This window comes from Osmerus mordax, chromosome 11, assembly GCF_038355195.1.
Source record: "Osmerus mordax isolate fOsmMor3 chromosome 11, fOsmMor3.pri, whole genome shotgun sequence".
Lineage (NCBI taxonomy): Eukaryota > Metazoa > Chordata > Actinopteri > Osmeriformes > Osmeridae > Osmerus > Osmerus mordax.
The window spans coordinates 6,817,563-6,841,125 of record NC_090060.1 but is presented as its reverse complement, the minus strand read 5'-3'; the positions used below and the strand labels follow the sequence as shown (position 1 = coordinate 6,841,125).

Below are 23,563 nucleotides of genomic sequence, written 5' to 3'. Positions count from 1 at the left end.
TCTGATACGATAAGAACCTGCTCTTTCCAGGACTGTCATGGATACACAATATTGATTACAGTAGTAACCCAAAGTATACAAATGAGTAATGAAAGAGATCAGCTAACCTACTGATTGCGATGAACATAAGCACATAAGATATCCTAAATTCCTCCCACAGCAGTCGCTACAACGCTTACTTCTTATCCTGGTCCTTGAGCACGAAGTTCAGAACCAGGGCTTTGACCACCATGACAACTATAATCAAGCCGATGACTCCACCCACCACAGACACAATGATGGTGGTTAAGGTGGTGTCCACCTCTTTCACTGCAGAGAAAAACAGAGAGACGGAGAGTGTGTGTGTGTGGGGGGGAGAGAGGAGTAAAGATATATGGACAGAAATTAGGACGGCATGGCAGGTTTGTCTGCAAACATGCGCGAGGGCACATTTAAGAATGTGGGAAAGTGTGTGCACAGTGTGGGAGCACTTGTAACAGTATATATTAGCGTGGTCTGTCTTACGCTCCCCGACAACGTAGAGCCTGTAGATGGCGCTGTGGTTGCGGTTCTTCTCCTTGGGGTTGCGTGCGAAGCAGACGTATTCGCCCTCGTCCTCGAAGGTCACGTTCCACAGCAGGATGGAGATGTTGTTGATCTTGCTGGAACCCACAAAGTCCACCCTCTCGTGGTACACGTACACCCTGGGCTCGATCCCCTCCGACGGGATCATGCCCTCACACAGCTGGGGACAGAGGGGTGGAGGGGGAGAGAGAAAGAGGGAGGGGAGGGGAGGAGAGAGGGGTGGTGGAGGGGGTAGAGGGGGATGGATAGAAAGTAAAAGAGTAATGGAGGGGAGGTGTGAGAAGTATGGAAGAGGGGGAGAGAGGGATGGTGGAGGGCGAGACAATGAGGGTGGGGAGGGGAGAGAAGGATAGTGGGGAGGGGAGAGAGGGATGAAGGGGAGGGGAGAGGATGAGAAGGCAGCGCAGCGGGAACAGAAAGAAAGATAGATGACAAAGGAAGGCAGTGAGAGGAGAGGGAAGAGAGGGAGGAGAGAAGGAAAGGACAAATGATTAAAAGTTTCACTTCATCACATCTGTACTACGTCTGAATAAACAACCTAGCACTACACGTTTCATGCAACGGTAACATTGACTCCCACAGTTGGGTAGGGGACAATGTTGGACAGTGTTGAGGTCAGGCTTGGACAGTGAGATGGTGGTCAGGGTTGGACAGTGATGGCGTCAGGCTTGGAGTCAGGATTTAACAGTGTCAGGGATCCGGGTTAGATCAGTGTGTCGGGGTCAGGGGTCATGGAGTCATCATGTTGCGTGTGGCGGACCCTGTTCATGGTGCCGTTGTCGTTGTAGTGCCAGTTGAAGTAGAGGTTCTTGATGCCAATGCAGCTGGCGTAGGTGCAGGGCAGTAGGACTGTGCTGCCGTTCATCGCCTCCACGAAGGACACCTTCCCTGTGGACACCTCCAGACCCTGGGCACACCACACACCTGGTACAGACACAAGACACAACAACTGAACCTAGTATAGATACAAGACACAAGGACTGACCCTGGTATAGATACAAGACACAAGGACTGACCCTGGTATAGACACACAGACACAAGCACTGACCCTGGTATAGATACAAGACACAAGGACTGACCCTGGTATAGACACACAGACACAACACTGACCCTGGTATAGATACAAGACACAAGGACTGACCCTGGTATAGATACAAGACACAAGGACTGACCCTGGTATAGACACAAGACACAAGGACTGACCCTGGTATAGACACACAGACACAAGCACTGACCCTGGTATAGACACACAGACACAAGGACTGACCCTGTATAGACACACAGACACAAGGACTGACCCTGTATAGACACACAGACACAAGACACAAGGACTGACCCTTAGAATGACAAACACAATTCCCACTGATTCTGATACAGAGGCCCAGACAAAACAATTCCCTTCTGACAAAATACAGAGGGGAAATGATTTCCAACTTGACAGAAAATGACCATGACAGGTAACTTAACTTGTGTCAGTTATCTTCCTCAAGCCTCTTTGCAAACCACACCACAGACATGCGAGGCTCTGACACAGCAGGCAGGGAGAGATGTGTGTCCTTCATGAAAGCAGGGTGTGATCCCTGAGTCACCGCCACCCTGATGAAGGAGAGCGGCCCCCAGGCTCAAGAGCAGAGACACGCAGGGTAATCTATGGCTTCTCTCGCTGTGGCTGTCAACCCCCGCAAGGACACACTTTAACTGGATTGGTTTAAAGGAGACACACACACGTGCACTCTGAAACGGACACACATTGACACTGAGAGGCACAGACACTGACGCACACGCACATTGAGGGGGAGGAGACTGAGGGCAGACTGCTATCTCTGCTTCCTGCAGTTTGGCGGCCATGTTTGGAGTGACACAGCAGGCAATGGTATTCTCACCATGTGTCCTACACACATACACACACACACACACACACACACATCATGTGTCCCGCACACAGCACAGCTCCACGCTATTAATAACCCACTCATCCCAGCTCAACATTACATTCCTCTGACCAGACTCACTGTGTCGAGGTGTCTCCCTCAATTAGACTTGCCTTCCGTCGTCTAAGCATTTCCAACCTAACTGTAGCCCATGACAATGTATTCATTTAGCAGACGCCCCACCAGAGACCTCTTGATCTGTGGTCACATGCTCTTCCATCTGCATTTGGTGGAATGCAGGTGGAGGAGCTGTGCCCACCTCTATTACAATGTAAAGCAATGCTGACTGTTATCTGGAGGACGAGCAGATGGAGGTCTGTTGGTGCTGGAGTGGAGAGGATATCCAGACCACCCTGGTCCACCCTGACCAGCCCTGGTCCATCCTGACCAGCCCTGGTCCACTCTGACCAGCCCTGGTCCATCCTGACCACCCTTGTGCACCCTGACCAGCCCTGGTCCATCCTGACCAGCCCTGGTCCACCCTGACCAGCCCTGGTGCACCCTGACCAGCCCTGGTGCACCCTGACCAGCCCTGGTGCACCCTGACTAGCCTTGGTGCACCCGACCAGCCCTGGTCCACCCTGACCAGCCCTGGTCCACCCTGACCAGCCCTGGTCCACCCTGACCAGCCGTGGTCCACCCTGACCAGCCCTGGTGCACCCTGACCAGCCCTGGTCCACCCTGACCAGCCCTGGTCCATCCTGACCAGCCCTGGTGAACGCTGACCAGCCCTGGTGCACCGTGACCAGCCCTGGTGCACCGTGACCAGCCCTGGTGCACCGTGACCAGCCCTGGTGCACCGTGACCAGCCCTGGTGCACCGTGACCAGCCCTGGTGCACCGTGACAAGCCTTGGGGGACAGACTCTGTCTGCACTGTCTGACCCTGGACCAAGGAGAGGAAACGGAGGAAAGAGGAAATGGTAAATGAGAAGAGAGGAAAGGAAAGAGAAGAGGAGAAAAATAATGGAGGAGTGGATAGGGAGGAAAGGAAAGAAATGAGAGCAAATAGAGGAGAAGAAAACCCGCAGGAGGAGCGGAAAGAGAGGACGAAGAGAAAGATGGGAGGAAAAGAAAAGGAGGAGAGGAAATAGAGGAGAAAAGGAACAAGGGGAGAGGAGGTAGAGGGGGTGGAGGTGAGGAGCGGAGAGAAGAGAGGAGGAAAGAGAGGGGAGTAGGAAGAAGTAAAGATGTGGTAAACACGGGAGCTGAATTATTAAATGAGTTTATGGTGCGGAGGGGAAAGGCCCAGGAATGGGCAGAGGAGAGAGTGTGGAAGAAATGAAAATGTGAAGGATGGGAGAGAAGAGAGTGAGGCAGGGAGGGGGTTTAGAAGGACAGGAAGAGAGAGAATGAGGCATGGGGGCACAGAAGAGGACTGTGAGATTGAGAGAGGTGGTAGAGGAGAGGTGGAGAGAGAGAAGGGGAGGTTGGAGTGCAGAAGGAGTGATAGCTGGAGAGGGTAGAAGAGAGGATGGAGGGACGTGGTGGAAGAGAGGTAAAGAGAGGATGGAGGGATAGAGGGAAGTGGTGGAAGAGAGGTAAAGAGATATGGAGGAAATTGGCAACCGCCAATAAGACCATCATAGGACAATTGTCTAATCAATTCTAATCTAATCACTCTAGGTGTTCACAACCATAGCCGATTAGGAACATATAACACAGGTGTGTGTGTGTCAGTGTGTGTGTGTATGAAGACAGATGTTGAGGTCAGGGTAATCTCAGATTGGCATGGCATATCACAGCTGTGGTGTATTCAACAGGACCACTGAGGGAATAATGGGTATGGCTACAATTTTCCGTTGCCACGTTAGCTTTTGTTGCCAGGGTAGCTTTGGGTTGCCAGGGTAGCTTTGGGTTGCCAGGTTAGCTTTGGGTTGCCAGGTTAGCTTTGGGTTGCCAGTGTAGACATGGCAAATATCAAAACTGCCATGACTGCCATGACTGTCACCTGACAGTCATGATTAAATGCAGTAAATGTCTCGACCAAAACCTTGAATCTGACAACTCTCACACACACACACGCACACAACACAAATGCACACAAATGTACAGTTTACACACTCATACACTGCAACACACATACACACAATCCCCACAGACACACACAAACACAAGTACAAACTCAAACATATTTACACACATACATACTCTGCACACACACCTGCACTTCATGCCACAGAGTGGGGAACAGCTGTGATAGATTAGATGAGATTGGACTGGATTCTTAATCTGGTTCCGAATGTGCATGGGATGAACCAGGCCTTCAGTATGTAGATGAGCTAAGAGTGTGTGTGTGCCTGTGTGTGTGTGCTTGTGTGTGTGTATGAAGACAGATGTTGAGGTCAGGGTAATCTCAGATTGGCATGGCATATCACAGCTGTGGTGTATTCAACAGGACCACTGAGGGAATTATGGGTATGGCTACAATTGAACAGGTTTGATTTGGGTTGCCAGGTTAGCTTTGGGGTTGTACGGTAATGTACAATATATTAATTTAGCATTCAGACCCTTTTGTCCAAAGTGACATACGAGGAAGGGGGATTAGAACCCGAGAGAGACCTCTTCACCTTCTATATACCTATATAATCAGATTATCTAGCTCGAAGATATACCCAACCTGCCAGTGTTATGTAATTGATCAGTTAACCACTGATCAATTAACAATAATTAAATATTACAAATAATGATTTCTATATTACTTTTATACTGGTTTGAATGTTCTGAATATAATAAATAATGTTTACCCTGCTATATTAACTATAATATTGAACATCAAGGCCATAGGAGCCCTATCTAAAGACTTAACAAAAGCTATCTAGCACCTTGAATTCAAAGCTTCTCCCTGTGCTTGCAAAGGTTATGTTGACAGATATGTTACATATATGTAATAAATACTTTGATTTTGTCTTGAACTTGTACATATGTGCTGACAGCTGCTTTGAGCTGGAGGAAATAAAGGGATTTTGTTTTATACAGTACAGTACATTTTTTGATTCACTACACTGTCTCTATCTATCCGTTCATCCGTCTGTGAGTCACACACAAACACATCCTTTCACGCACATACTGACACACACACATACACATGTTCATACACACATAATCACTCTCTCTTTCTCTCACATACACACTCACACAAACTTTCAAAACTCGTCCATACTCTAGAGCCTTGTATGGTCCCATACATATTAACCCCTGCTCTGCCAGCAGTGAGGACAGACTTGGCCTAGTTGCACAGCCTCTATTTCACCTTGACAATAATAACACACAGAGATGACACACCCCAGGGGAATACTGTCAGGCTGGGTGTCCATGGCAACACAGACAGGCATGGTGGGGGGCTGGAAGGTCCATAGTAATTGGATGAGTATAGCTTTTTGGAGTGATGGCGCAAATCACTTTTTAAGGTAGTGTCAACAGCATTCTGATACAGCCAAATGATTCCACAAAAAGTTCCCTACACAGACAATGATTTGGCTTTGTGTACCATTGATGTCACGTTGTATGGGTTTCTGAGTGTCCTAATGCTTCTTCAGAGTACCCTCTAGCCCCCCCCTAGCCCCCCCCCAGCCCCCCCCCCCCCCCCCCCCCCCCCAGGGTTAACGACAGGGTCAAGGCTGTTCTGTAGAGGTTCATGATGCGTCAAGGGTGCCAGGAATGTTCAATTCCATTTAAACTGTTGTATTGATTTCCTGTTAAGGAGATGACACACACACACACACACAAGCACACACACACACACAGGAACACACACACACAAACACACACCAGTACACACACACACACACACACACAGTCCCAATATAGAAAGTCCACTTCTCCCCTCCCTGTTCGGTGCCTTGTAAACAGACATGCTACCCTTTCAACAAACAACAACACCAAGCTGGGAATGGACAGACAGACAGACTGACAGAGAGAGAGAGAGAGAGAGAGAGAGAGAGAGAGAGAGAGAGAGAGAGAGAGAGAGAGAGAAGGGGACAGAAGGAGGGATAGAGAAAAAGATAGAGACAGAGGAAAAGAGATTAAAAAAAGGATACAAGGAAGGAAGAGAGGCAAGGAGAGAGAGAGAGTAAGAGAGAGGGAAAAAGACAGAGAACGAGTTGAGTGAGTATAGATGAGAGACTCACCCAGCATTAGAGAGATGACCAGCGTGGCGTGAATGACATCTCCAGTCTGTAAACACCTGGGCAGGGGTGCCCGCTCTCTCCCTGTCCTCCTCATGTCCACTTCTGTCTGTCCGTCCGCTACAGCTACCCTCAATCTGTGTGTGTGTGTGTGTGTGAGCGTGTTTGTCGGTTGTGGAGTGTGTGGGATAGATGATGAGGTAGAGTAAACTGATGAAGGAAAGGCTTCTTCTCTAAGTCCCTCCCTCCAACGCTCCCCTGCTTTGCGCTGAGACCCGTGGATGTAGAGCACAAGAGAGTGAAAAATATATTTTTAAAGAGAATTCGTGGAGTTCTGGCCGGTGAGGAACATTCCCAGACAGACAGAAAAAAAAAAAAAAAATGGAAGGATGAATGTCGCAGATTTTTCAGTCTCTCTCTCTCTCTCTCTCTCTCTCTCTCTCTCTCTCTCTCTCTCTCTCTCTCCCTCTCTGCTCTTCAATCACTCTCTCCCAAACAGGGACGCAGCAGTGATTATCAAGTCGGCGGAGGTCCCAGCCCGAGCAGCAGCTAGCGAAGCAGAGATCTGTTTCGCCTGCAGATCAGGAGAACCAGACTTGAGGCAGCCGGGGAGGTGAGCTCTCAGTCCAGCCCCAGAGACAGAGACGTGCGCTGGGACAAACAGCCTGGAGCAGAGCCAGCCAGCCAGCCGGGCCAGGGTTTTTTAGGCAGGCAGCGAACAGCGCAGCACAGAATGCAGGCAGCAGACAGGCGGGAGGCAGGGAGGCAGGCAGGCAGGGAGAATGGTGATGTGTGTGTGCGTGCGTGAGTGTGTCGCTCCTGCCGGCGCAAAAAGGAGAGAACGAGGAGAGCTACTGCAGGGAGAGAGAGAGAGAGAGAGAGAGAGAGAGAGAGAGAGAGAGAGAGAGAGAGAGAGAGAGAGAGAGAGAGAGAGGGAGCGATAGAAGGAGACGGAGAGAGAGAGAGAGAGAGAGAGAGAGAGAGAGAGAGAGAGAGAGAGGGAGCGATAGAAGGAGACGGAGAGTGAGATATAGAGAAGAAAGAGTGAGAGAGAGGGGGGAGAGAGAGAGCAAGGGAGACGGGGGGAGAGAGAGCGTGAGCGGGGAAGGGAAGGCAGAAGGAGGGGGGCACCTGGGGGCTAAAAAAGCTATAAAACATGTATGCAGACACACGCACGCACAGAAACAAACACACACACACTGACTCCGCTGACTAAGCTGTGTGGTGTGTGTGTGTGTGTGTGTGTGGGGGGGGTTGTCACTGGTTTCACAAGGAAGTGGACAGAGCTATAGGCTGGGTGTACTGGTATTACAGGTTACAGAGCATTCTCACTTCCTTTTCCGTTCCTTCATCCCTTGTTCCTGCTACCTCTCCCTTCCTCTGCAGTCTCTCCACCTGACTGTGCAACTAAATCTTCCTTTAGCTAAATGTAGCATTCCTTATGGCTTCTCCCCAAACACTGCCCCCCAACCCCAAACTACACACACTTTAGTACTACTGTCTTCTATATTTGATCTCCCAATCTCTTTTCTATCCTTATTTCTCTCTCTCACCCATGTTCTCCTCCCCCCCTTCTCTCAGTTCTCCCCCCCAGCCAAGCAGGCCCAGGGAAGGAGCAGGGTGGATAGACCAGGAGACGAAGAAGGGAAGGGAGAGGAGATAAAGTGAGAGGAGAGGAGATGAAGGGAGAGGAGAGGAGGGGAGACGATAGGAGAGTAAAGGAGAGGAGGGGAGAAGCTAGAAGAGGAGAGGAAAGGAAAGGAGGGGTGAGGAGGGGAGAGGAGGGGAGAGGAGGGGTGAGGAGGGGAGAGGAGGGGAGAGGAGGGAAAAGGAGGGGAGCCGAGAGCAGAGGAAAAGAGGGGTGAGGTGGGGAGAGGAGAGGAAAGGAGGGGAGAGGAGAGAAAGGAGTCGGAGGAGGGGAGAGGAGAGGAAAGGAGGGGAGAGGAAAGGAGGTGTGAGGAGGGGAGAGGAGAGGAAAGGAAGGGAGAGGAGAGGAAAGGAGGGGTGAGGAGGGAAGAGGAGCCTGTCAGATCCCCCTCACTATCAGATAGCTCAGATATTTGACCCTCGGGCATGGATAGTAACATGCAGTTATTGATAGGCTTGGGCATGGAGTGTGTGTGGGGGGGTACACACAGTGTAATTATAGCTTGACCAAAAGGCTCAGCACCTTATTTTGCAACATATCGTGTTTTAACCCACAACTGATCCGGCCTAATAAACTATAAAAAAAGCATGGATAGAAAAAAGCAAATGGCGGAGAATAAAATGTTATACACAAAAGTAAATTCTACATTGTACAATTTCTTCACCCTCTGAGCTCCCTTACCCCCCCCCCCTCTCCCCCCCTAGTCCACCCAGCCCCCTCTAGAGAGAGGGTCCAATGACTCATGCCGTTGGCGGTGTGTTTGATGCCCGGGGGTGAGCTATGAGGGAGTGGGGTGAGGAAGGAGAGAGAGGGGTGAGGAAGAGACTCACAAAGGGTGAGGAGTTGAGAGCAGCAGGAGGTTGAAAGGCCATGTTGTCGGGTTGGTGGGGGTTGATGGTTGAGTCAAAGGTCAAAAGTCACTCTACTGGAGCTGAGAGGACGTTTTCACAAGCTGGGGAGGTTGAGAGTCCTACTAGAAGCACTATGCGTGGAAGAATGAATCTCAGTCTGGTCAATTGAAAATCAAGTGGGATGTCCCTTTAAACAATGTAATTTATCAGTATTAAATACAAGCCTAACTTACACATAGAAGGCAGAGAGGAGGACTGGGGCTGTATGGAATAACTAGTCTAACAGTATGAGGGACCCAAGCCAGGTGGCAGGTGGGGGCAGCTTGATTTATCATCCCACCCCTCCCCACAGAGCCACTGTTAATGACACTCCCACGTGTACGCAGGCACGCAGGCACGCACACCCGTAAGCAAGCACGCACGCACGCATGCGTGAATATGCATACTACGTACCCAAAGGCAGACACACACACACCTTGTTTCTTCTCCTGGCAATGTGACCTTGGGGGACATAATGCAGCATCACATGACAGAGAGAAGAGGAAGAGGGTTGGGGGAGAGGGAGAAAGGGAGGGGGGCAGAGATGTGGGAGGAGGGGGGAGGGAGGAAGGAAGGGATGTGGGAGGAGGGGGGAGAGGAAGGAAGGGACGGGGGAGGAGAGGGAAGAAGGGGGAAATGGCCGGGCGGGGCAGGGGCGGTGGCCAAGAAAGCAATTCCCTTAATAACCTGCAGTGTAAAGGAGAGGAGGAGAAGGAGGAGAGGAAGGAATACATGAAAGAGGAGGAGTACAGTACAGGAGAGAAAGTTTCCAAATGGGTTCACCACCCACCAGATTTGTTCTGCATTTCCCTTCCCCCCTCGGTCCCAGTCACATGGTGCAGTAAAGCAGGTCTGCTCTGCCTGGCGACTTCAGTAGTGACCCTGATCAGTCCCTGGATATGCAGTAGGAACGGCAGGAGCTGCCCCTCCCTCCCTCCCTCCCTCCCTCCCTCCCTCCCTCCCTCCCTCCCTCCCTCCCTCCCTCCCTCCCTCCCTCCCTCCCTCCCTCCCTCCCTGCCCTCCCTCCTCCTCCCTCCCTCCCTCCCTCCCTCCCTCCCATCCTCTCTCCCGTGCCCTCTGGACACCACACACGGCTCCTCACTCACTTCCATCTCGTCCTCCCCCATCCCCCTCTCCTCTCCTCTCTCCAGCAGCTTGCCGGTGGATGAACACATTCCAGACAGTCTTAAGTGGAGGACGACGTGAATGCTTTCTCTCTCTGCGTCTCTCTGCTACGCCTCCTCCGCCTCTTCCCTCTCACTCTCTCATGCTTTCTGTCTCTCTCCCTCCTCTCTCTCCCTCGGTCTGTCCTGCTACTGTCTCTCCCTCCTCTCTCCCTCGGTCTGTCTGGGTCGGGACGGCCGTTTCTCAGTTTGTCACAGGGCTGGTTCCTTGTGCTGCCTCGACAAAGCTGGTGAGTTCTGACAGGAGTTTAAGTCGCACTATTTATGTGGACTATTTATGTGCACTATTTGCACAATTTATACACACTATTTGCACGTTGCTTTGTATGTATGTAATGTCAAATATAATGTAAGTCGATTATCGGTCTGAATGTTCTGTTTTACATGACAACATACTGTGTGAAAATTTACTCGGGCATGCTGTGAAAGCCATGAGTTTAGTTGCATGTTCAATCTATTGTAAGGTGTTTCCATGTTTTTTTGGCACTCTGCCTAAAGTTGCTGGTTTTGTGTGGTACTGGGAGGTGTGGTGTACCGTCTTTAAACTTCATTTCTGCGTCAAACTTCAATTTGACACGACAATGTCAACCCAAGCCTTATCGTGCTGATTAGATATGACACAGAACTGCATCCCTTTCCCCTTACCCTTTACAGTGAGCTGCTCTTTTTAGGACTGACATTTTCAATGTCAGTAGTCTGATAGTGTGTTCTCCAGTTCTTCACAGTTAGTTTAACTCGCTTGTGGTAGGGGGCGCTCACCAGAAATAATGAATACCACTTGGGCTGAGGCCTTGCCGCAAAGGCCATGGGTTCGATTCCAGACCAGGTCCCTTACCACATGTAATCTCCTCTCTCACCTCCGGCCTTCCTTGTCTCTCTTCAACTGTCACGAACACAAAAATGTCAATGTCAGCAAATGCCAAAAGCATTGACCTTAATCGTAATTTTTCTATAACGGTAGTTTATACAGTATTCTTGTTACTACTGATAGCGGTATTGCATATGTAGCAGTTGTATTTTAATGGGACAGTAGTCTGGTATTCAACTGTGTTAAATGGTATGTTTACTGGTTGCAGCTCATTATAACAATACAGTTATAATGTGTTATTGGTACATAAATAGTTAAGTGTCTACTAAATGAATATAAGGTACAATGTTAACAATGAGTGTAATAATGTACTTATATTAGACAGTATTCTGGCAGTTTAGAGTGTAGATAGGCAATTTATAACCTAATTTACAGCCACTAACAAAAGCAGTTGTGGGACATAAGTCGTTTACTGTGGCAGTAGTGTCTCTGGAATCTAGGTAACTTTCAAGCTAGTAGTCCGCAGCAGTTATGTGCTAGCTAAATGTAGGTTTGGATAAGGAATACAGTAGACACTGTATGGTGAAGGGACACGAGAGAGGGATAGCATAAGAATGAGCGGTGTCATTGTAGAAGAATTCGGATTACAGTATAAATATGATTCAAAGGATAGCTGATGACTAGCCTGGTTGTTCATGTGCATTATCCAGGAAGATGCACAGTTCTGGTGGAAATACAGTCAGGTTACACAGGGACCACAGACACTGTAACTAACCTTAGTCCTGAGCCCGGTTACCAAAAATGAAAACAAGGAAAACATTTTTCTTGAATAATTTTTATTTCAAAATACGAACATGATTATATTTATATATACATATATTCTAAAATAGACAGTGCAGCACAAGCATGATTGGATGTTGAGTGGAGTGTAAGAGGGCCTGTATTTGGACTGTCAGAGCAATGTTTCAGAACCATGTCAGATATGCTTGGTACTGTTTCCCATAGTAGTCCTGTCACCAAGCTAAACCAACCCACCCAGGGTCAGCTTACTGGCCTACAGACAACTCACTTCAGCTCAAAAAACCCATCTGTGAAGCTAATTAGCGATGGTAACCCTGCTAAACCTACAAATCTCAATAACCCATATTCCGTAAAGCTTTGTATCAGGATGTGCGTCTTGTGCAACATGACAGTAGACTACAATCTATGATTTTACCATCATAACTTTGGATTGTAAAGTTGAATTGTGACTGGTTTGGTTGTGACCCACAGATTGCTGTGGCTTGTTATGAATGCCAGTCATATTACCACCAAGATCCCCTGTTTCAAGTTCTAGACCTTAATCTGAAACCAGCTCAACAACATCCTGATGGCATCTACTGCACTACCCAACACAAATTAACAGCATTCACATTCACAATGGTATAAAAAGCAACAATATCAAAATGTAAATACCAGTTAAAATCAACAAAATATAAAGGAAAAGGGTTCATGAGTGGGAATGTTGTGTAAGAACAGGAACCTTTGGCTGTTAAGTGACCGACTGTTCCTAGTACGAGAGACAGTCCCTAGCAGGAGAGACTGTCAGCAGAGACTGTCTTTAGCAGAAGAGACTGTCCCTAGCAGCAGAGACTGTCTTTAGCAGAAGAGACTGTCCCCAGCAGGAGAGACTGTCCCTAGCAGGAGAGACTGTCCCTAGCAGCAGAGACTGTCCCTAGCAGGAGAGACTGTCCCCTAGCAGGAGAGACTGTCCCTAGCAGGAGAGACTGTCCCTAGCAGCAGAGACTGTCTTTAGCAGGAGAGACTGTCCCTAGCAGGAGAGACTGTCCCTAGCAGCAGAGACTGTCCCTAGCAGCAGAGACTGTCCCTAGCAGGAGAGACTGTTCCCAGCAGGAGAGACTGTCCCTAGAAGGAGAGACTGTCCCTAGCAGGAGAGACAGTCCCTAGCAGCAGAGACTGTCCCTAGCAGGAGAGACTGTCCCTAGCAGGAGAGACTGTCCCCAGCAGGAGAGACTGTCCCCAGCAGGAGAGACTGTCCCTAGCAGGAGAGACTGTCCCTAGCAGCAGAGACTGTCCCTAGCAGGAGAGACTGTCGCTAGCAGCATAGACTGTCCCTAGCAGGAGAGACTGTCCCCAGCAGGAGAGACTGTCCCTAGCAGCAGAGACTGTCCCTAGCAGCAGAGACTGTCCCTAGCAGGAGAGACTGTCCCCATCAGGAGAGACTGTCCCCAGAAGGAGAGACTGTCCCTAGCAGGAGAGACTGTCCCTAGCAGGAGAGACTGTCCCCATCAGGACAGACTGTCCCCAGAAGGAGAGACTGTCCCTAGCAGGAGAGACTGTCCCCAACAGAAGAGACTGTCCCCAGCACGAGGTAGGAGCTCCTGGGCACAGATGTACTGTGGTACCAACAAGTGATACCCAACAATGTTAGTTATTTTAAATGCCCCGTTTATATTAGGATAGTAGGATCATGCTCAAAGTGTTTGTTGGACGAAACATTGTCGTTCACATTGCAAATAATGTTACTCATAATAAATAGGACAATTCCAAAGCAGTGTATTTAAGGTTAATGTTAGCCTGTATTTGTGATAAATGTTACCTGTATTTGAGTAAGTTTAGCACTTGTATTTGTGGTGAATGTTAAGCCTATTTTTGAGTTACTGCTAGCCTTTTTTGTGGTGAATGCTTTCCTGTATATTAGGTGAAGTTTAGCACTTTTGTGCTGAATGTTAACTGTATTTGTGATAAATGCTAGCCTATATTTTTGGTGAATACTAGCTTGTGTAGTATATTTTGATACTTTTCTTTGTGGTGAACATAGGGCTGTCATAATATTTCTGTTTCTATATTTTGATTTATTTATGGTTTATGCTGATAATTAGCCTTGCCTTTTATTGGTGCAAACATGATGCGTGATTATGACGTTTCAGGAAGTGAGGTTAAAAAGTCGCTCCTGGCAGTTGTGAAGACAAATTAACTTTACAGACGGTTCCTTCGGTAATACGGTACATCATATCTCATGAAAACAACAGAGGCCTGATTCCATGCTGGCCAGACTGTGGCCTGTCACAAGGTGATATAGTAAATTGCATGCTAATGCATGGTATAACTCGATCGAGGATGTTTCCGCATTCATTCATAATAAAATACATTTAGAGTTCATCCGTCACAGTAGACAGTAAATGTGATGATAGTTTAAACATGACAACGTGTGTGTGCAAGCAATGCAGGATGGGCTGCAGCGATGAGACCATCATGTAAAGTACCTCAAACATCTGAGTCACCAGAGGAAGACTAGAAAGACAAACACACACACCTAGTATCACGCACAAACACAAACACACAACCCCCCCCCACACACACATACACACAAACACACTCACTCACACACACACACTATCCATGCCCTCTTTCTCCATTGTATTAGACACAGAGAGAGAACAAGATGGTGAGGAAGGCTGTAGGTGGAACCTGGTTACCAGTCTGTCATCTTCCTCCTCTCACACATACAGTAGAAACAAGATGGAGGACCTGGGCGTCGAGGGCAGTGCGACTGGGGCTTCACATGGCAGTCATCTCATCTGGCAGGGGGTGGGGAGAGTGGAGGAGGGGCGGGGGTGGGAGTGGGCGGGAAAAGGGAGGAGAGGGTGAGGTGAAGGGAGTTCAGGAGCTTGGTGATTGGGTGATGAGTCAAGCAAAGTTCACTATACATCTTCAGGCAAGGAGTACGCACGTCTGAAGGTAGGGGAGGGATGGATTGATGGGTGGACAGATGGAGAGAGGAAGGGTTAATGGATGGAGAGAGGGAGGTTAATGGACGGAGAGAGGGAGGGGTGGATGGATGGAGAGAGGGAGGGGTGGATGGATGGAGAGAGGGAGGGGTGGATGGATGGAGAGAGGGAGAGGTGGTTGAATGGAGAGAGGGAGGGGTGGATGGATGGAGAGAGGGAAGGGTTAATGAATGGAGAGAGGGAGGGGTGGATGGATGGAGAGAGGGAGGGAGGGGTGAATGGATGGAGAGAGGGAGGGGGTGAATGGGTGGATGGATGGAGAGAGGGAGGGAGGGGTGAATGGATGGAGAGAGGGAGGGGTGGATGGATGGAGAGAGGGAGGGAGGGTGAATGATGGAGAGAGGGAGGGGTGAATGGATGGAGAGAGGGGTGAATGGATGGAGAGAAGGAGGGATGGGTGAATGGATGGAGAGAGGGAGGGGTGGATGGGTGGATGGATGGAGAGAAGGAGGGAGGGGTGGATGGGTGGATGGATGGAGAGAGGGAGGGGTGATGGGTGGATGGATGGAGAGAGGGAGGGGTGGATGGGTGGATGGATGGAGAGTGGGATGGATGGTGCAGGGGAAGGATGGGTTGATGGATTGATGATGAGTTGGAAGGAAGGAAGAACAGGAAGAAGAGGTCTGCATGAGAGTCTGTTTGATGAGGAATAGATCTTCATTAAATATTGACAAAGGAGGAAGAACAAAACAAAACAGGAAAAAGGAACTTGTCAAAACATTCACATTCAATAACAAGCAACTGTACTACTAGTTAGTATGAGGACGAAGGGAACAATGCGTTACTACTGTCTACTAAATGATTACTACTACAGGATCCATGCTGTATACAGGGTTCAGAAGAACACTGCACATGCAAAATCACTAATACCAACACATTCACATGGCATGATGAACCTAAAAAAACACACACACACACAGAAAGACAAGCGCTTTAGTAACAATACCAAGCAGTTCAACACAGGTCTTGACAGTAAGAGAAAAAGGAAGAGTCAGAAGTCAATATTGACTTGTGTTACATGTTCCAAATGCACAGGGGGCACCCAGACATCTTACCACCCTCACCCCATTGGACAAAACTAATTTCATTTGGCAGGTCTAACTTGCTAAAATATTAGGATTGGTGGGGACTGATATCTGTTCTGCCCTGATTTGCTGATTGAACATACACACAGTCAAGACAGATACGGAGAGGAAGTTGAAACACTGCAGTTACAAATTTGCAGGAGCAAACTTGACTAAATTAGAGCAACATTTTACGATAACACTTGTAATAATGAGACGAATACTATTGATGTATTGATTCCCATGGACATCTGATTATTACTGAATCAAGTTTATGTAAACTATAGAGAAGTTGAGGAAACACTTTCAACTGTAGTTTAGTTAGTATTCCAAGTAAAGCTGTGTCTATACTCTGATTCAATCCAGACTTTTGCTCCTTCAAATTGGGGAATAAATATTAATGAGAACACAGAGGAAAAGTCACTCCTGGTTGGCTAACTGGAATCACATGACCACCACAGCAGACCAGCGATGTTTACCAGTGTCATGAAGGGTGCGGAGCTCTGCTGAGCATGGGACTTCAGGACCAATCAGATTAGCACTGTCTGGTTCACAAAATAAAAAAAACAAGAAGAAAAGCTTGAGATTTACTTGGTATTTAGAATGATCTGGTCACATCTGGTGAAGTGCATTTACCCCCCATTACAGCCCTGCAGGTGTTGGAGAGACCCTTTCCTGCAGCTCTGCAGGGAAAAGGGTGGACAGCAGCATAGACAGTTGTAGGAAGATAAGTCTCATGACTCAGATCTCAAAATACGACAGGCAGAGCAGAGAAGAAAGGAAGAGGAGGAGATTTGAAAGAAGGAATGAGGAATAGAGAGCGGAGGAAGAAGAAGCAGGAAGGTGAGAAGATCTCTGGGAGTTAGTCTAGGAAACACATCAGTGGAGAAGAGGAGGGGGAACATCTCTGGAGCTAGCTATCCTACAGAAGGAAAGACAACAGAAGGAGAAAGTGAGGAGAAAGAGGAAACCGTGGGGTAGTTATGTAGGAGGGACCGACTCGTTAGTCAGACGGCTGTCTAGTCCGAGAATGGCTCACTTGGTTCCTTCCTCGGCGCCTCCCTCCGGGTCTAGCTTGCCCTCCTCTTCAATCTTCTGCTCCTCTGACACCAGTTCCTGTTTCCTGTGGTGGCGCAGACACTTTACCACTACCATCGACAGGATGAGCAACGCCAGGATCCCGCCCACCGCTGCCCCATCGCCACGGCAATCGTTTCGAGTCTCGGGGAGGTGGAACCTGTGGACCGATAAAATGAGGGAGAGAGAGAGAGGAGAGAGAGAGAGACGAGAGAGATGAGAGAGAGAGAGAGAGAGAGAGAGAGAGAGAGAGAGAGAGAGAGAGAGAGAGAGAGAGAAAGAGAAGAGGATAGTGGGGTTGGCAGGTTCATCAATAAGTAACGAGTGGATAGTACTGAGTCATCCTTTCCAGGTAGGGCAGACACGCACACACAAATCCAGCAAGCCAGTGATGGGGAGGAGAGAGGGGCAGACAGAATGAAGCAAATTTTGGAAGGATGGATGGATGGAGGACGGATTAATAAAGGAGAGAGGGATGAACTAAATAAGGGGTGTCCCTACGTTCTGTCACCACGTTCAGACTGGATGGTTCCCTGTCCCTGGATGCGATCTGAGGGTTGCGTACGTTGCAGTTGTAGATTCCCTCGTCCTCCATTTGGACGTCGGACAGCTGTGATGACAAATCATTCTTGTCCAGGTTACCGGCAAACACCACCCGGTCACCGAAACGCTCAGTTCGCAACGGCAGCATTCCTTTCTTTGGTTGTAGGCCATGAACTACAGGAGAGAAAGAGAGAGAAAGAGGGAGAGAGAGAGACGAGAGAGAGAGAGAGAGAGGGGTGGGGGGAAATAAGATGAGAGACAGAATGAGAGAAAGAGAGGGAAAGAAGGACAGAGAGAGAGGGGAAGATAAGATGAGAGGCAGAGTAAAAGAGAAAAAGTCTAACCTTCATTTGACCTTCAGGATATATTTATTGGTGGGTGTGATTTGAGGGTTACAGGTTCAGGGTTGCCAGGAATCACTTTAGGGGTCAAAGGGTAAGGGGTCCCTTACCATCTCTCCTGTGTCATTACGAGTCTCCTGGAAGGTCAGTTCATGACAAACTTGCTGCTCTCCATCTTGTAGCAGGAGTTGAAGGTGCAAGTGATCTTCACCTTGGTTCCGTTCAGAGCATTGAATCTGCTGAGGAACCTGAACGTCCATACTGGATCCAGGACCGACTACAACCACACCACCAAAACATACAAACATTAGAATACCAGAAAGTCCAAACAAGCCTTTACCAACAGAATAAGTACATATATGTATTGTTAGTCCATAAACATGGACATCAGAACAGAAGAACTGAAGCAAAGGCTAGAACCAGAACACAATAATAGAACCTCCCATTTGACTTTGGGTCAGGTACAGCTGGAACCAAACAACAAGAAGAGAACAGCTTGAGAACATGATAATCAAGACCCGAGCCTTAGAACGAAACACAAGAACCGAGCATCTCCACTGCGGACTGGATCAGCAAGAACGTAAAGAAGACCAGAACATTTACATTAGCAGACACTCTTATCCAAAGCAACTTACAGTAAGTACAGGGACATTCTCCCCGAGGCAAGTAGGGTGAAGTGCCTTGCCCAAGGACACAACGTCAATTTTCACAGCCAGGCATTGAACCGGCAACCTTCTGATTAGTAGCCTGATTCCCTAACCGCTCAGCCATCTGACTCCCACATGAGAACATGAGAACCATGAGCAGAATCTCGATGCTGGGGAGTTAGACACACAGGCAAGGGGAGGTTCTATAAACTCGTAGCAAAACTGGCCATGCAGTCATCAGCCCTAAGCTGTGTGTGTGTGTGTGTGTTTTGTGAGTGCTGTGTGTGTATGTGTGAAAGAGAGAGTTGTTTGTGTTAAAGTAAAAGTGAAATAGTTAAAGTAAAAGTGAAATAGTCATCTAAACACCTGATGCATTAACCATAACCTGGTTTATTAATCCATGATTGGAACACTTATACAGAGGTAATATGATACATAACAGATCCCTGGGTAGAATACTCTGCTCTCTACATACCCTCAGGACTGCTGCACCACAGAGTGCATACAGTCTGCTAAGAGGTATATGGACTGAGTGTGCATAAACTCTGCTAAGAGGTATATGGACTGAGTGTGTGCTGGGCTGGGTCTGTGAGCTGGGCTCTGCACCATTCCCTCTCTGCCCTTCGTTCTGTTTCCCTCCCTCTAAGTCTCTCTCTCCAGCTCGCTCTCTCTCTCTCTCTCTCTCTCTCTCTCTCTCTCTCTCTCTCTCTCTCTCTCTCTCTCTCTCTCTCTCTCTCTCTCTCTCTCTCTCTCTCTCTCTCTCTCTCTCTCTCTCTCTCTCTCGCAGTGTGCAGTGTTCGTTTCTGGACAAGTTCCCACTTCTGCTGCAGTCTCCCCCCTTGCCTCTCTCCCTCCCTCGTATCGTGCTGCAGTACAGCTGCTGCTGCTCATAGGAAGGAGGGGGGGGGGGGGGGGGGGTCGGGAACCCACACACACGCACACACACACCCAGACCTCACACACACACATCTAAGCAGTTGTGCATGCAGAGTCAGCAGTTAACACAGTATGCCTGGCGCTAGCTATGATATGTCACTGACAGACCAGCCTCCCCCTTCTCTTGCCAAGGTAGCCAACAGCAGTGATGATCACCAACTAGCACAACAGTTAACCTGCTATTAATACTAACTAACTTCTACACAAACAGCTGACCAGTTATCACAGCCAGTGATCTTAGTAACACTACACAACTGTCTGTACAGCTATCTAGCAGACTGCTACTTGACTTAAAAACATATATATATATATATGTGGGTAGGATGAATGTGTGTGGGACTTGTAAGCGACAGAGAGTATTGAGATAGACAGAGGATGTGAGCAGGAAGAGGCATAAACACTGCTGTGACTCTTAACTGCTCTCACAGGACATGAAATACTGCAGTATAACAAGCTCTGCCTCTGTCCCTCCACCCCTCCCTCTCTCTGCCCTGCTACGTTCCCTCCCTCCCTCGCCTCGTCTCTCCACCCCTCCCTCTCTCTGCCCTGCTACGTTCCCTCCCTCCCTCGCCTCGTCTCTCCACCCCTCCCTCTGTCTCTCCCTTGGCCCCTCCCTCTCTGTCCCAACTCCATTTCCTCCATGGTTACCCCTCCCTCCCTCTTTCTCTTCCACACCCCACACTCACTTCCTCCCCCCCTCCCACCCTATCATCCTCTCCGGAATCCTGGCTCCATTTGCCATGCTCAAGGTCATTGTACAACACAGGTAAAACACACACACACATGCACACATGCACACACACACAAACTTAACTCATCAAAGATAGATTCTAGATGGTAGTGTGTGTGTTGTGTTGTGCTGATATATACAAACATTTAGAGTGTGTGACGCACGTGGAAGTGAGTGAGTGAGTGAGCGTGTGAGTGTGTGTGTGTGTGTGTAAGGGGTGGGAAGTCTCACTCAGTTCATAACAAGACATCATCAGACACCATCACTGCATATGTCGAGTATGGGACCCGCTGTCATACGGTAGCAGATCCACACACAGCTACAGTTTTTACTGGCACAGTCTGCCCCCTGGTGGTCACTAAGACACACTGTACTCTGAGGGCCTTGGTTCACACAAGACACAAACATATTGTATTACCAGTTCAAGTTTAGAATCAATATGAGTTTGATTTTTTGTCTTGTGTATGGATATGGAAAGATATGGAAGCCTGTGAAACTTTCCAAAAGCGATCTTGGAAGTCTAAATGGTTCAAGTCATAGAGTCCGGTTAGGGTTTATTTGAACACTGTCCACTGTACTGTTTCCAAACTCACAAGCTTTCGGTCAGAAAGGACCAGGGTTTCAAACTGCAGCTGTATAAATCTGAAAGAGCAATATCTTGAATCTGTGGATTAAATCTTAAACTGTGGGATTCTATATGGAACTAATTAATCTCACACTGTCGGGCTCTATAGGGAACCTTCGGATTATTGATTAAACTGTACTGTTCTATGTTGAATGATTCAGATGGTTCTATTGTAGACTGGTGGGATTTGTGGCCTGTGTTGGAATCCATTTCCAGATCCGGTTCTGTTGCAGGCACCATAAGGTTCAAGCAAATCACCTAGGTTACCAACATCACGTCTCCAAAATGCAGGCAATCATCCGTTGTTGCCATGGAAACAAATAATGTTTCTTTATCGCGTGGGAAGATGCAATCACATCAACTGTTATGTCTACTCATCTAGTCATTTGAGAGTCCGTGCCCCTCCTAGTGTTTGCAAATGGTTGGTGCAACAGCGCTGTGTATGACGCGCCTAAACAATAAAAAAAGACTGGAGCGAGAGACTTCCTCCGTCAGGGGAGGAAGGCGATTAGGACGGACCGCTCCGAAAACCGAACAGACTAGACTGTCAGAGGTAAATGATGACGCTACCGGGGAGGCGTGCCTCCTCACGGTCCAGTTGCATGTTAGGCGGGACTATATCTGATTATTTTCTGATTATAGCCTATTCATATCACAGCATCATCCACCTCCAGAACCTGTTGTCACACACACACACATCATATTATTAACCTGGAGCTGCGTTCGGTCCATCTGGGTGATGGTTCAAAGGCTATAGGCCTATAGGCCTTGGATACAGTCTACAGTACTGTAGACTGTATCCAAACAAATAAATCACTAAAAGTCGTAAATAGATTAATGTGCCACGGACGTATCGACACCCTTTTGGCTAGGCCTACTGTGCTGTCTCCGTTGTAGTCTAGTAGAACTAGGTCAAGCTTTTATTGTTTTGATTTAGGCTGCTGTGTTTATCTCCGTGTTACAACGAGCGCAGGTCTCTTGCGGTTTCATTGATTGGTGATATATATTGAGCTTGCAGGCTATGGACTTGAATATGCCGCGCAGATAACAGGTGTCTCGAGAACCGGTTTTAAGACTAGGCTACCAACATAAAAAAATCCGAGACTTTTAGACGGCCAGCTCCTCGTTAGAAAAACAAATTGAAGGAAAAAAACGTAGTTTAGGAATAGCCTATTTACACACACACATAGGCTACACACAAACACAGCCACAAAGGCTAGGCTACACACACACACACACACACACACACACACACACACACACACACACATCTAGAAACATACTTTTCATCCGTGATGATAAAAAACATGCAGCTACCAAATTAAAATCCTGGAAAGACTGGCTGGCTGTTTTAGCTAGGCTACTTACCCATCATAAAAAGCATCAATCCCACGATGCTCAAGCGGATAGCTGGCATCCCCCTTTTCGGTTCTTGTTGCGCTGTGAAAGTCATTTAATCTATCGGAAATAAGACGTATAATCCTTAATATAAAAATATATAAATATAGTCTAAGCTTAGCTTTATATTTAAAAATATAATATCATATTTGTTATATTTTCTGAGGCAGGGTATGGCTGGCAGTGTCTGTAGCCGTATGAATAGTTTATCTTATGGTTGAGGTTTTCGCAAATGGAGGCGGGAGCGAATTTGATTCGTAGACTACTCCCTCCTAGGCGTCTTCTCTCCCCGTTTTTCATTTTTATGATTTTGTGTTCTGCATGCCTCTGAAGCTTAAAACTACATATGCATGTTTCTTTTTTATTTGTTACAGAAACTGCAGGATCATGGACTCACATTCAGAGAACAAGCCCATGAACCAGAAGCACAAACAGCAACAAGGATGCTATGCTACTCAAAGATACCCGCGTATAACAATCACCAACACACACTAACATGGAAAAGTCAATAAGAATAGCCTACTGTACCACTCTCTCCTGTTACCGCTGTAGTTTGTAAAAATGTTGTGATGAACCTATTAGCTAGTGAAGCTCCTAGAAACAACACGAAAAAACACTGTGGTCGTTGCTTCCAACCAATAAACTCCTGAGCCCCCCCCTCTCCTCGGTGCTCAGATATAATAGCAGAGCAGGGAAGGCGGGATGCACAGAAGGAGGGAGAAAACAGGAAATACAGTTATTTACCAGATGGTGATTAATGCAAATAAAAGCAAATTGTGACAACTCAGGAGCTCAGCACCATGGACAACATCCCATTCAGCACCTTGGACAGCGGTACCAGCAAGCCCTGGATCAGGTGATCAGAGGCAGGTATGTCCGGGTGCCGCTCCCAAGGGAGAAAACGAGCTGCTCAGGTGCAGCTCATGAGCTAAATGGAGTGCTGCCCATACAAGGCGGTTGAGCTTTCCCTCTCTGGAAGGGGGGGGGGGGGGGGGGGGGGGGGGGGGGGGTCAACAGAGTAGGAGCTGGACTCCAACATGTTAAGTGCTGAGGGTCCAGACAGCCCAGCTGGACCAGGCACCTCTGTCCCCTCAACAGAGGAAGAATCTGAGTTTTGTTTTTTTTGTTTCTAAATAATAAACGTCTTCCCTTTTGTACCTACCTTGTTTGTGAGTGGTGCTGTGCTGTTGCCCCTGGCTACGTCCCTTGATTGCCACAATATAGATGATGGAGGACTAATTGTCATGCTACAAGTCAGAGT

At 48.1% G+C, this 23,563-nt stretch overlaps 2 protein-coding genes and 1 long non-coding RNA gene across 4 annotated transcripts in view; 1 reads left to right on the top strand and 2 right to left on the bottom strand.

Annotated features, from left to right (window-relative positions):
• Window positions 1–7,037, bottom strand: part of scn4ba (sodium channel, voltage-gated, type IV, beta a) — a 12,103-nt gene extending 5,066 nt beyond the window's left edge. Inside the window, exons 1-4 of the mRNA XM_067246183.1 lie at window positions 6,624–7,037; window positions 1,325–1,488; window positions 505–724; window positions 180–309 (exon numbers count right to left, since the gene is read on the bottom strand). Coding sequence (XP_067102284.1) covers window positions 180–309; window positions 505–724; window positions 1,325–1,488; window positions 6,624–6,717 — 608 coding nt within the window. The 5' untranslated portion in view covers window positions 6,718–7,037. The remainder of the gene's footprint in view (window positions 1–179; window positions 310–504; window positions 725–1,324; window positions 1,489–6,623) is intronic.
• LOC136951652 (uncharacterized) lies at window positions 6,482–23,563 on the top strand. 2 transcript variants are annotated; one of them, XR_010877774.1, is made up of 4 exons: window positions 6,482–6,961; window positions 7,120–7,233; window positions 10,313–10,572; window positions 22,677–23,563. It is a non-coding gene; the product is annotated as an uncharacterized lncRNA (long non-coding RNA). The 2 variants fall into 2 exon arrangements; XR_010877775.1 differs by having other exon boundaries at window positions 10,310–10,572.
• Window positions 17,041–22,947, bottom strand: scn2b (sodium channel, voltage-gated, type II, beta). The gene is given in 9 exon segments (XM_067246184.1): window positions 17,041–17,204; window positions 17,207–17,242; window positions 17,584–17,784; window positions 17,787–17,799; window positions 18,077–18,114; window positions 18,117–18,198; window positions 18,200–18,243; window positions 22,273–22,362; window positions 22,831–22,947. Coding segments are annotated over 8 exon segments (663 nt in total). The 5' UTR covers window positions 22,358–22,362; window positions 22,831–22,947.